Source organism: Vipera ursinii, assembly GCF_947247035.1.
Source record: "Vipera ursinii genome assembly, chromosome: 2".
NCBI classification, from domain to species: domain Eukaryota; kingdom Metazoa; phylum Chordata; class Lepidosauria; order Squamata; family Viperidae; genus Vipera; species Vipera ursinii.
Genome location: NC_139513.1, coordinates 224365268 through 224379434, shown reverse-complemented (window position 1 = coordinate 224379434; position 14167 = coordinate 224365268). Strand labels below are relative to the sequence as shown.

The 14167-nt window shown below is 44.7% G+C and overlaps 1 protein-coding gene across 4 annotated transcripts in view; it reads left to right on the top strand.

Annotated features, from left to right (window-relative positions):
* The window catches only part of SMARCA2 (SWI/SNF related BAF chromatin remodeling complex subunit ATPase 2), a 131688-nt gene that overhangs the window by 25910 nt on the left and 91611 nt on the right, over positions 1-14167 (top strand). For 3 of the 4 annotated variants that reach the window (XM_083352521.1, XM_083352522.1, XM_083352524.1), the window contains exons 4-5: positions 11462-11782; positions 12794-12877. In XM_083352521.1, coding sequence (XP_083208647.1) covers positions 11462-11782; positions 12794-12877 — 405 coding nt within the window. Of the gene's footprint in view, positions 1-5768; positions 5855-11461; positions 11783-12793; positions 12878-14167 lie in introns of all 4 variants that reach the window. The other variant, XM_083352523.1, reaches the window with a different exon arrangement.

Below are 14167 nucleotides of genomic sequence, written 5' to 3'. Positions count from 1 at the left end.
CGCGGAGGAACGGAGACCTGCCGAGGTTTGGGGAGACGCCCAAACCTCCCCAAACGTCGGCAAGTCTCCGTTCCTCCGCGCCCTGCCTGCCTGCTTCTTTCCGCTGCGGAAAGAAGCAGGCAGGCAAGGCGCGGAGTTTGGGGAGGTGCGCGCGCACCTCCCCAAACCTCCCCAAACTTCGGCAGGTCTCGGACGGCGGTGGCTTGGGAGAGGTGCGGGCGATCCCGGAAGCACCAAAGCCTCGGCCGCGCACAAGTCCTCGGTAAGTTTTTTTTGTTGACTGGAGTATAAGCCGAAGTGGAATTTTTCAGCCCAAAAAGTGGGCTGAAAAATTCGGCTTATACTCAAGTATATACGGTAAAAGAAGTTGCTTTTTCATATTTTAATATCAAAGTGAAAAATACACTGGAAAAAGTTGCCTTACCTTTGTTTTATCCTTGCTGACTTTAAAAACATATTACTATTGATACTGTGGATCCCATCTAAAGTTCAAACCTAAGCTTTCAGTATATATTCATTACTCATGTGCTTTGGTTTTTAAGGAGGATAATTTTCTCCATCTATTTTCCACCTCTAGCATTTTTATTTTTACAATTTTTAAAAATTTATTTAAATAAGTTATACAGCTGCCGATCTCAAGTGAAGTAGGTTTATTACAGTCAAAGATCAGAGACCAGAACAAATAAAAAAAACCTCAAGGAATATCTGGTAAAAAATTCTAAAATAAAATAATAAGACTGACTGGGTGGCGTGCAGTGCTTAAAACCCAACAACTGTTAAATACGGGACTAAAAAGTTTCATCTAGCATTTGAATAAGTAGGGGATTTTTATGATGCATAATTAGTTATCTGTTATTAGTTATTAATATTATGACTATGGTGAGTTAAAGTGCGATAGAATTTAATGTTTTACTTTTGTTGTTAGCATATTTTAGCTTATGTTTGTATCACTATACCCTGTATTCAGCTCTGGGAAGTCGGGGAGGGGAGGGTGGGGGAGGGGGAGGAGGGAGTTTTTTGTATTTAAAAATGTTTGTAAAACTTTTTAATAAAAAAACCCCCAACAACTGAAACTAAAATCCAATAACCTATGGCGCTTGGAGTAAATAACACCTTCCAATCATAAAATCTATCAACAACAGAATTCCAGTGCCTCACTAAGGATCATGTATTTGGCTGATTTCAGTCATACAGATGGACTTTGCACAGATCTGGGCCACAAAATGGTGGTGAGAAACGAGAACCAGTCGCCGACAATACCCAATGGCGTACTGACGAACATCCTATTCCCAGGATGGTGGGGAACGGCAGAAGGTGCACAAACAGAGGGCCGTATCGTCACCGGGAGTGTCATCTCCGCTCTGTACAAGCGGTGAGACGCTCCGACCCTCTGTACTTCCCCGGAGGACCCGGGAGCGAAGGTGTGCAGCCTCCTATGCTAAGGCTGGTCTACCTGAATGCCAGGTCCGTAGCTAACAAGGCTCACCTTGTTCGTGACCTAGTGGAGAGCGAGCACGCGGACCTGGCTTGCATCACGGAAACCTGGCTGGGCCCAGAGGGTGGTGTCCCTCTGGTTGACCTCTGCCCGCCAGGTTTCCAGGTGCTGCACCAGCCTCGGACCCATGGGAGGGGCGGGGGAGTGGCAGTTATCATCAGGGAATCCCTTAGCCCGCGAGAGACCACCGTCCCTCAGATGGTCGGGTGTGAGTCTCTCCTACTGAGATACGGCCCGGGGGCGCAGTTGGGCCTGCTGCCTGCTGCTACCACCTAATCGTGCAGCGGCAGCCCTGCCCGAGCTACTCGATGTCCTCTCAGGGTTGGTGGTTGAATTCCCAAAACTCATGGTCTTGGGCGACTTTAACCTACAGTCCCTGGGAGGATCGTCCGATCTGGCTCGGGAATTCATGGCTTCCATGGCGGCCATGGACCTGTCGCAAATAATTTCTGGACCGACTCATGAGAGAGGCCACACCCCAGACTTGGTGTTCTTGTCTGGACGGTGGCGCGATGATATCGGTGGGGGTGCCACGACTGTTACGCCCCTGTCATGGACCGATCATCACCTCCTGCGGCTAGACTTCCCCTTTGCCACCCCCCGCCGTGGGTGCGCGGTGCCAACCAGATGGTACCGCCCTAGGCGCCTAATGGACCCTGATAGGTTCCAGGCAGCGCTTGGGGACGCACATGCACTCCCTGCTCACAGCTCGGCGGATGCCTTAGTGGAAGCCTGGGAAAAGGCAGCCACGGAGGCTCTGGACCGAGTTGTACCCTTGCGGCCTCTGACCCGGCGCAGATCCCAGCGAGCCCCATGGTTCACCATGGAGCTCCGGGAGATGAAGCGTCGGAGACGGGGCCTAGAGAGCCGTTGGAGATCCAGTCGATCCGAATCCGACCGATTGCAATTAAGAATCCTCACCAGGTCTTATCTCGCTGCGATAAGGGTGGCAAAATCCAACTACTTTTCCACCCTCATCGCGTCCGCAGATAATCGCCCGGCTGCCTTGTTCAGGGTGACTCGCTCCCTACTGAACCAAGAGGTGAGGGAGGAACCCTTGCAGGGTCGAGCCGAGGAATTCGGTCAATATCTGCTGGATAAAATTGCTCGGATTCGAACCGGCCTGGACTCCAACTGGGCTGAGCTGGAAGAACAAGGCATGGACAGTCTTGTCGACGTCATCTGGGAGGAATTTGATCCTGTGACTCCTAAGGAAGTGGACAGGATTATGAGGAGGTTAAGCTCCTCCACATGCTTACTGGACCCGTGCCCTTCCTGGCTGGCTTATGCAGCTCGAGAGGGGACACGAGGCTGGTTCCTGGCGGTCATCTCTGCTTCTCTGAGTGAGGGTCACTTCCCCACCGCCTTGAAGGAGGCGGTGGTGAGACCTCTCCTCAAGAAGCCCACCTTGGACCCATCCTCATTGAATAACTTTCGTCCAGTCTCCAATCTTCGCTTCCTTGCGAAGGTTGTTGAGAGCGTGGTGGCGCACCAACTTCCTCAGATCCTGGATGAAGCGGTTTATCTAGACCCGTACCAATCGGGCTTCAGGCCGGGCTACAGCACGGAGACGGCATTGGTCGCTCTGGAGAGCCCGGGACAGGGGCCATTCCTCTGTCCTAGTCTTATTAGACCTCTCGGCGGCTTTCGATACCATCGACCATGGTATCTTGCTGCGACGCCTCAGGGGACTGGGAGTGGGAGGCACGGTTCTGCGTTGGTTCTCCTCCTTTCTCCAGGGTCGCTCGCAGTCGGTGCTGGCAGGGGGACAGAGGTCGACCCCGAGGCCTCTCGCTTGCGGAGTCCCTCAGGGGTCGGTCCTCTCGCCTCTCCTGTTCAACATCTACATGAAACCGCTGGGCGAGATCATTCGCAGCTTTGGAGTAGGGTACCATCAGTATGCTGATGACACCCAGCTTTTCATCTCAACTCCAAACAACATCAGTGATGCCCTCGACGTGATGTCCCGCTGCCTGAAAGCGGTCCGGGAATGGATGGGGAGGAACAGGCTTCAACTGAACCCGGACAAGACTGAATGGCTGTACGTACCGGCAAGCCAGGATACTCAGAACATCCCATCCCTTAACATCGGGGACAAGTTACTACCCCCTGTTGATAGGGCCCGCAACCTGGGTGTCCTCCTAGACTCGCAGCTCTCCCTGGAAGATCACATAGGAGCTGTGACCAAGGGGGCCTTCTCCCGGGTTCGACTAGTTCACCAATTACGGCCTTATCTGGACCTGGATGCCTTACGTACAGTCACCCATGCCCTTGTGACCTCTCGCCTAGACTACTGTAACGCTCTCTACATGGGGCTGCCCTTGAGATCCACTCGGAAGCTTCAACTGGTGCAAAGTGCAGCGGCACGGACACTCTTGGGAGCCTCCCGATACTCCCATATCACACCTCTCCTCCGTGCGCTGCACTGGCTTCCAGTTGCCTTCCGTGTGAAGTTCAAGGTGCTAACAATGACATACAAAGCCCTACATGGCATGGGTCCGGACTACCTACGGGAGCACCTTCTGCCAATGTCAGCACCCCACCGTCCTGTGCGCTCCCACAGAGAGGGCCTCCTCAGGGTGCCACCGCTCAAGGAATGTCGGCTGGTGGCCCCCAGGGGGAGGGCATTCTCAGTGGGTGCGCCAGCCCTCTGGAACAGCTTGCCAACCGAAATCCGGATGGCCCCCGACCTTCGCACCTTCCGGCGCGACTTAAAAACTTACCTGTTCCAGCAGTCCGGCCTGGCCTGATAGCTCTAATTGGGGTCCCAGTTTGTTTTTACTATTGTTTTTTCACTATTGTTCAATCTGTATACCTACCTTATTCTGTACACCGCCCCGAGTCCCTCGGGAGAAGGGCGGTTTATAAAAACAAATAAATAAAATAAAATAAATAAATAAATAAAATAATTATTTTTCTTAGCCTGGTAGAAGCTGATTCTGATTTACTTCATAATCTGAATTCCTGTGGGTAATGGGAGGACATTTTTCTTATATCAGTGAATAACTCACAAGCTTTGTCATTGCTTCTTTGTTCTGAAACAAATGGTAGAATGTAACACTAAATATTCAGGGATGTTTAAACTGCTGATCTGGAAATAAAATTAACACCAAGATGAATAGATTTTAGCAGCTGACATACATAGCTGTCCTTAGGCCCTTCAGGGATGTAGCTTAGCATGACCAGGTGGTATTTTGATGGTGTCGAGGGGAGGATGAAGATAGTAAACATCTCTGCTCAAATGAACAGGGAGAAGAAGAAGCGCACAAATGCTGATCTCCACAGCCAAATAATGATGGTGTAACTGAATACCATTGCTGTTATTTGGTCCTGAATGCTAATTAAGCATTGTTATTTCTGGAAGTTGAAACTGTGCTTGAGTCTGTCCATGTGTTTTGAGATGAGGGAGGTTTCATCATGTCTTCATGAATGCACTCTGCTGCATAGTTTCAAAGTAGCGCAAGATCAGAAGGGATGGAGAGAGCTGGCCCCTAGAATCGCTCGGGCACGACTGAATGCATAACATCATCACCATCATCACATAGTTTCAACTTTGGAAACTGAGCATCCAGATCTAAAAATGCTAGAAAGTTCCTGGAAGCTGCAGACAAGTCAGCCATCAATAAACTATATCGTTCAAAAGAGACAACTAACAAGCTAAGAAGGAAATGAAAATACCAGAACGCATCCTCTCCACCAATCAACACCCAGATAAAGCAGGAATTAACACAAAACAAACAAGCAGAAAGCCATTCATTCAGTTTCTGTGCCCTAAACAAGAAACTAGCAAGGAGAAAACCACACCCTTATTAATACTGCCATGACAAGTTACTGCCAGTATTAATGCCAAAATTCCACACTATTGATGATGTTATCTAGTTGGGTAATGAAATGTCGGCAAGCAAACAATCAAGTTCAGAGAGTACCAAGGACTCCCCAGTTCAGCCTTGAGCTACTTATATTTTTTTCTGTTGTAATTTTATTGCAGCCATGTTTTTTCCTAACTAAAACTCATTTTCCCAGCTCTTATTTCAGAGAGAGTTGTATTTGCAAATTAAGTAATTGATTGCAGTTATTAACATTAGATCAAGATTTGGCATTATAATTTGTCATTTGTTGAGGAAACGGTGATTAATTTTTAGTTATTGTTTAGTGGTGCTGTAATAACTGAAATACTTTCCATAATTGGGTATGTGCAAATTATAATTCACCAAAACTAATATAAATCATTTGTGGCTTATTCAAGTGTCCTGTTTTGTGTTTGGCTCTTCAGAAACTTGGATGGGGATACATCAAGCATCTGGAAGTTTGAAGGACAGTTAGGGGCCTTGGTTTTCCCTCCTCAAAGCAATGATACAGGTGTTAACTTATCTAAAAGCTTTGGCGGACTTAAAAATACATTTCAAGCTAGATATGCAACCTTTTCCACAGTTCATTTCTTTGGGCCATATGTTAATGCAGCCTGCCTTTTCCAAAGCTTCATGTCACAATCCCCCAGTCAGTGCCTCTGCAGATGTTTGTTTTCAGATGCTTATGGAAGACAAGGAAGGCCTCTTGAAAGGTCAGATTTTCTTGTAGCAGCATATGCTGCCTGGTTAAGCTTTCAGAACAGAAAGGTTAGTATAAAATAATCTCTGGCAATTTTAAAAAACAAATGAGCACTTATAGGAGCACATCCTTCATGGCCCTTTCCCCAAGGAATTCATAGTTGAAACCTTGTATTTGCAATTTGCTTTGGATATTTATATAATATTCACAAATGTTCCATGATTTAAACAGCTCTCTAGCATTCCAGAAGCTCCACAGAATTAGGTGACAGACATTTATTTTAAAATATGATATGACAACGTTGCTGGGTTCCGTAAGTTGATTTCTGTGACACTGTTCTCTCTCTCTCTCTCTCTCTCTCTCTCTCTCTCTCTCTCTCTCTCTCTCTCTCTCTCTCCCTCTCCCTCTCCCTCTCCCTCTCCCTCTCCCTCTCTCTCTCTCTCTCTCTCTCTCTCTCTCTCTCTCTCTGTCTCTCTGTCTCTCTCTCTCTCTCTCTCTCTCTCTCTCTCTCTCTCTCTCTCTCTCTCTTCCCCCCTCCCCCCCTGCCTAATTATTTATCTGGCTCTGTTGTAATGCTTACTAATGTTTCCTTTTTGCTCTTCTCAAGAAAAAAAATAACAAAGGAGTGATTTTGAAGACTGGTAGATTAGTTGCAGCCGCAGTCACAGCAAACAAAAATGTGTTTTATGTGACTAGCACATAAAACACAAATCCTATAACATTTGACATATAGCTACACCAGGTTGCATATTGATTGTTCGGAATTGTGCAAACTGAAATGATACCACAGGTCTAATTGTGCACTACAATTCCTGTAGTACAAGCAGCACAAGAAAGACAGTTTGATCCAGAAACAGAAAATCCAAATGACTGATTAATATGGGATACAATTCATCATGAATTTCTCCTCTTCAGAGTTGATTGTGATAAGTTATCTGGTTCTTCCCATGATCTGAGAAAAGCTCGGCTTGTTTTTAGAGTGATTCAAATTTATTTTACTTTCATCTCTCTTAGTAGAGCTATTTTTGGTGGCGTGCTGGGTCTGTGAAAGACGGGGGAGAATAGACCAAATTTGCTGTATTTGCTAGCTGCACCTACCCCCCCCCAGTAGTTCCAAAAGTGAAAGAGTTTAAGGAATTAAGGCTGGTGATTGAAGAGGAGTTTTGGATTAATAGTCAGGAATTTAGATTAAAGTAGTTCTCTTATTGTTGAAATAGGCATCATGACCACCCACTTCCCCATCAACAAATATGAGCTGAGCAACATATAAATGGGGATTAGGTGAACAAGGTCTGGGCGGCAGACTTTTTCCAATAGATTGCAATTTCTGGTGCAGAGTTGTCTTATTCTGCTGCCTTTAATGGTATCTTGAAACAGACACTATGGCAGACTCTTGCATGAGCCATGGTGATGCAATAGTTAGAATGTAGTATTGCAGGCTAATTCTGCCGACTGCCAACAGTTCAATTCTCACTGGCTCAGGGTTGACTCAGCCTTCTGTTCTTCTGAGGTCAATAAAATGAGGAGCTAAAGTGTTAGTGGGCAATATGCTGACTCTGTAAACTGCTTAGAGAGTGCTGTAAAGCAGGAGTCCCCAACCCCTGGTCCATGGACAGCACCGGGCCACGGCATGCCAGAAACCGGTTCTCACAAACAAACAAAGCCCCATCTGAGAGATGCAGGCAGTACATGAAACTACGCCCCTCCAGTCCGCAGAAAAACCTTTCTCCACGGAACCGGTCCCTGGTGCTCAAAAGGTTGGGGACCTCTGCTGTAAAGCATTACGAAGTGGTCTATGAGTCTAAGTGCTGTTGCTATTGCCTTTCTAAAAAAGGAGATAATTGCGCTATTTAGTGTTTCTTGCAGTTATCATGAAAATATATTTGTATTGAAACCTTTATTTCCTTCAGTTATGTAATAGAGCATTTTAAGTACAGGGAATATTGTGATGATTCACTGAAGGTGTGACATTATTAGAGTAAGTGTTGCAGGATAGAAGTTGCAAGATAAAGATTTATTTTTTTGGTCAGCTGTTTTTCAATCTTCCTCCCTTCTGTTCTATCTGAATGAACTCTTTATTTCTTAAAAGATTAAATACATATAGTTCATGTATAGACCTGATTAAACTGATAGTGCTGCTTCAGAAGGCTTGAATAGTTAAAAATGTAAAATGAGTGCAATTGAATGTATATTTTTTTACTAATTAACCATTGTTATTTTATGTATTTAATTTTACCTTTGCACTGCTTTAGCAATAATGTTTTTCATGCATTAAACCATTGTCTGTTTAGTATTGTATTAATGCCAGGTTGTGCTCAGAGGATTGCTGTTTGGAAGCAATTAAGCTGTAAGGAATTTTGGCAACCTACTGTGCTTAGGAAGGAAAGGAGTAACAGGGATCCGAGCTACAGTCGGTGTCGGTTCTGAATGGAAATAAATGTGGAAGAGAGTTTATAAAAATGTCAGGTAATAACTGGTTTAATACCGGATCTTAAGATTCCAGGACAGAAGTAAAGAATTAAGATCAGCTTTGCTCAATTTGATATCCACTGGGTTGGCTAGGTATTTTTAGACTGGGAAGTCCTTTGCCCAGAGAAGGCACCGGTTAAATGAAAGCTAATGAAGATTACTGCAATTGTAGAAGTAGAACCCGTCCCCATTTGTAGAATAGATATTTGGGTGCATTATTGTACTTTCTGGAAGTTCAGTACAGTGTTTTTAAAGTGATTGGGTTAAATGTTTGCAGGTTATTACAATATTGTATTTAGTTTTGGTGTCTGTGTTGCTATATAGCCCATAATTACTCTGCTGAGTAGAAATAATTACATTTATACGATATATGCCTATTGTAGGTAATTGCTTGCATGGCTGAAGTACTAAGGAGTTTTTCACAGTTGCCAGTGTTTGCAAATTGGTAACAACTTTGTGGCTCTGCATAATACTAGTGTATGTGAAAGTTCTGTTAATTTCAATGCAACATGTATACTTGGTTAAAGGATTGTATTACTGTATGTATGGTCATAATTTCTGAGGCATAGAATGTCTCTTCACTTTGCAACAACCGTAGGAGACAAACATAGCAATTGTCTTTCAACTTCTCATCTGGAAATCTAGAATAAAATGGCAAGTGGAAACTTTCTGAAGAAACATTATGGACTGGCTGATTGGAAAGTTCTACAATATGGGAAGGTGGAATGGGAATTCTTGGAAACCGAGGCAAATACATATGGGGGAAGTGAGAACCTTTGGCCACATTGTTCTGCCCTTGGATAGGCACAGCTGAGCACAGCCTGCCATTTTCTACAGTACACATTTTTTGTTCTTGCACCTGTTGGATCTAGTGGATAAGGCGCAAAGGTTAAAAACCGAGAGACCATGAGTTCTAGTTCCACCTTAGACATGAACACCAGCTAGGTGACTTTGGGCTAGATGCCTCCTCTCAGCCCAACTTGCCTTACAGGCTTGTTGCTGTGGAGGAGGGGGAAGGAGCATTTGAGTATGTATGTTGAGTCATTTATAAAAGTGGGATAAAAATAAATTTTAAAAAATGCATCTTGTAACATTTCAAGCAGTGACTGAGAGAGGTGAAGCTGGAACCTAGCAAAATAAACAGATTGATGGATTTATTTGCAGGATCATGTATTGGATAAGGCAGGGGTGGGCAATTATGGCCCCTTTATGGCCTGTGGACTTCAATTCCCAGAAATCCTGAGCCAGCACGGTCATAAAACGGCCATAGTTGCCCACTTCTGGGATAAGGCATGTTATATCATTTCACTTGTGTTGTAAACATTCACTGTTTGAGCGGAAATAACCAGTTCTCCTCACAGGCTGTTATGCATGGCTCAGGAATGGCCAGGAATGGGTATCTTGAGGTTTATTTTATTAGCTCAGGGCAGCTGTCTGGAATTTTATCTAGGGACCAGGCTCTGGTTTTGCTTAAGTACATTCATACAGACCCACTTTCACTCGTAGACCCACTGAATCCTGACCAAACTGATCGAGGAGTCTGGTGAGTAGATATGTGCACATGGGTTCTTTTCCTCCAGTCAGCTTCCTGTGTGCCTCTGCTTTTTATAGCAGTGCATTACTTTTCGACCTCAGCTGTGTCTCATGAGCTATTGCTGTTATTACTGAGATCCCTAAGTCTTGCTTGATGTGCACTTTTCACACAGTGGCCAGCTTCCAGATCACTCTGGTTTCAAATTGGGTCATTTGCTGGTCTTTACACGTCCAAGAGTACTTTCTACTTAGCTTTCTTGGACTGTTTGTTGGGGGTTTTGTTCCCCTCCCCACAGGCCCAAATAAAGTCCATAATATTTACAACATGTATCTGTCCGTTTCCATACCTAGAGCATTTCTGACTATCACTCACTGGGAAGAATCCCCTTAGTTTAAGATTTATGTTCTGGTTATTTCCCTTATTTTCTTGTTTTTAAGTTTTGGTTTTCTCAGAGACAGAATTCGCTAAATCACCTGCAGCTTCAATTTTTGTGTAATCAATCATTTCTGAACTTGGTGGTTTGTGACTCTCCCCTTGTCCATCGTGTTTGCACCGTATTTAAGCTCCCAGCTCTTATGCCATGGCTATCTTTCTCTTCTGAAAGAATCATTGATGCCCAGTCTGTGCTTTGTGTGGCTCCAGCTTCTATTCTTCAGTGGTAAATGCTTAGTGTATGAGAGAGAAAAGTGTGTGTGTGTGTGTGTGTGTGTGTGTGTGTGTGTGCATTTAGTTTAAAATTTCAGTTACTTAACATTTATAATTGGTAAGTTTCACAAGACATCAAAACCTCTTCCTAATGTATTTATTATTCATTTGACGAATAGTGGAAGAGTGATCACTACAACTACATGTTAAAGTATGCACATATGTATATCCTTGAATATGTTATGTTCCTTAGATGTGTAATAAGACCTTAATGCAAGGAGTGTTAAAAGCATTTTTATTTGATTTGGTAGGTTTTTATTTGGTTTTATTTAGTAATTTGTCTTAAAAGGTCACTTATAAGAAAGGCAGGATATACATCCTGAAACAAAATCAAACTAGTTATATCTGTAAGGGCGACATTTCTAACTGAATTTCAATCGGAAGAAATAATGTGACATGGATTAACTCTTCATTCTTCTTTCTATTGTTTTTTTTAACCACTCTTTGGTTTTAATAGAGGTTTCTTTTTTTCATGGAGAACAAAATTATTTGAGATAAGAGCTCAGTTTAAATGTGCCTAAAGGAAAGCCTAATAACTCCTTTTTTCCCCCTTGGGAATTAGGAATGTCTTTTGGAAGAAAATTTTTGCATACAAAAATATGATTATTGCAGATACCGGAAGTACTCAGTTGTTAGGGTTTATTAGTTGGAAACCAAACAATTATGGTTTTTTTGTTTTTTTGTTTTTGTTCTTCTGTTTTTGGCTACAGGTTATATGTCTCCGCATCCGTCTCCACTGGGAGCACCTGAGCACGTGTCTAGTCCAATGTCTGGAGGAGGTCCAACTCCACCCCAGATGCAACCAAGTCAGCCAGGACCCATGATGCCTGGAGAGCCACAAGTGATGAGCCAACCCAGTAGAGGCCCTTCACCTTTTAGTCCTGTTCAGCTGCATCAGCTCCGAGCTCAGATTTTAGCATACAAAATGCTGGCTAGAGGACAGCCAATCCCTGAAAACATTCAGCTTGCTGTACAAGGGAAAAGGTCGCTGCCTGGGATTCAGCAGCAACAGACTCTTTACAGAGCATCCGGTAAAACTGCCAACTTCTGTATTATAGTACCTACGCAAGACTGAAGACAAAATTTCCTTGATTACGTATAAATCGGAATTCAAAGAGTGACTTGTGAGGAAAAGGGTAAAAGGGAGTGTCCTGTTCTCCCCCCCCCCCCGCCTTTTGCTTCAGTGCCTAGATGTGTGCAGAAGCAATGTGGCTGAGTAGCACAGACAACAGAAGCATTATGGGGTCCTGAGTAATTTAAACAAAAGAAAATCCAACTTCTATATATGGGATGGTGGAATATGCATTTCCTGTAATGTCCTGGCGAGAGATTTTCTATACATTTACCTCAGAGCAGGGAAAGAAAGAAACAGAGCTTCTATTGAATTCCATAGGCATCCCTGAAATTAAATAAAGCCGTTTGCCCTCAAATAAAAATTGTGGTCTATTTCCTTGTATATGTTTAATTTTCAGTGGGTTAGGACGCTGAGCTTGTCGATCAAATGGTCGGCAGTTTGGCGGGTCGAATCCCGAGTGCCACGTAACAGAGTGAGCGCCTGTTACTTGTCCCAGCTTCTGCCAACCTAGCAGTTCGAAAGCACGTAAAAATGCAAGTAGAAAAATAGGGACCACTACGGTGGGAAGGTAACAGCGTTCCGTGCGCCTTTGGCTTCTAGTCATGCCAGCCACATGACCACGGAGACGTCCTCAGACAAGCGCTGGCTCTTCGGCTTTGAAACGGAGATGAGCACCGGCCCCTAGAGTCGGAAACGACTAGCACGCATGTGCGGGGGAACCTTTACCTTTTACTTAGGTAAATGGAGCAAAAAAGGGGGAAGATCACTACATTTTAATTTGAAAACCTCTACTGAAATGTAAAATTTAAATGTTTAATTAACAACACATACCCACATACACGCACACACACACACAGAGTACATGTGAAGGAATTTCCAGAAAGTCACCACTAAGGCACAGAGGCTGTTTTGCATAAAGGTTTTTGTTACCTTCTGATAAGAGGTCATTGCGCATTTTTCCTTGCAGGAGTTCTTCCCATTCCTGGACAAGGAGTTGCTTCAGGGATGCCAGGACACACAGCTGCCATGGCTCCAAAGACTTGGCCAGAAGGTAAAACTGCAGTACCATAACCCAAAACTACCAGCAGCTCATGTGCAGTTAATCACGATAGTTGTGTTCTTAAGCAGAGAAGGGGAAAGAAGAAGCAAAGAAGGTCTTTTCAAATTCTTTCTTTTCTATATTGTCTTCATCTTCACAATAGCAGGTAGCGAATGCTCTTTTCTCCCCAGGTAAAAGAGACCAGAGATAACCATGATGCGTTTTAGTGCTCTTTCCCCCCCCTTTTTTCTCCTCCCGAAGCTCCTTTTGTGGAGTATCTCCAACAGACAGAAGTTTCTTCTTGTGAACACCTGTTTAACAAAGGCAGTCAAAGAGAAGAAGGAGTCAACCTATTCCCCAAAGCACCTGAGGGGAGAATAAGAAGTAATGGGTGGGAAATGATTAAAGAGGGATCCAACCTAGAGCTAAGGAGAAATGTTCTGGCACTTGAGAATAATTAATCTGCAGAATGGCTTACCTTCAGAGGTTGCTGGTGCTCCATCGCTGGAAGTTATCAAGACCAGACAGCCATTTGTCCAGAATAGCATAGGGCAGGGGTAGGCAACCTTGGCTCTTTTATGACTCGTGGACTTCAACTCCCAGAATTCCTGAGCCAGCCATGCTGAGGGGAAAGGGAGAGGTTTCCAAGCTGAGCCATGCTGGCTCAGGAATTCTAGGAGTTGAAGTCCACGAGTCATAAAAGAGCCAAGGTTGCCTACCCCTGGCATAGGGTCTGCTGATTGAGTAGGGACTTGGATTAGGAAACCTTCAAGTTCCCTTCCAATCCTATTATTCTATGTTCTATGCTATGCCCACAAGAGGTTGAATAATAATTCTAGTGGAAAAGAAGAAGCTTTCATTTCAAGGAGTCATCACAATATTCTGCTTCCGGAGATACTGATCTAAGATTTCGACAAGACTGTAAGGCAGGGGTGTCAAACTCAATTTCATTGCTATTGCCCTCAGGGGGCCGGGTGGGTATGGCCAGGGTGGGCGTGGCCTACTGGGTGGGCGTGGCTAGAGTGCATATGGCCTACTGGGTGGGCATGGCCAACTCTACATCATTCGCATCAAGGGTGCCTATGGGGGCCTGGGCAGGAATGGGACAGATCTGAGGGTCTCTGGCAGAAGGAGGGTCTCTGAGCCAGGGCCAAGGCCGTGGGGGCCGTTCCCTCACTGTTTCCAGGATGGCTTCGCGGGCCACATGAAACCACTTCGCGGGCCAGATCTGGCCCCTGGGCCTTGTGTTTGACATGTCTGCTCTAAGGTGACAATAATCTCTGAAAAATATTTTTTTCCCTT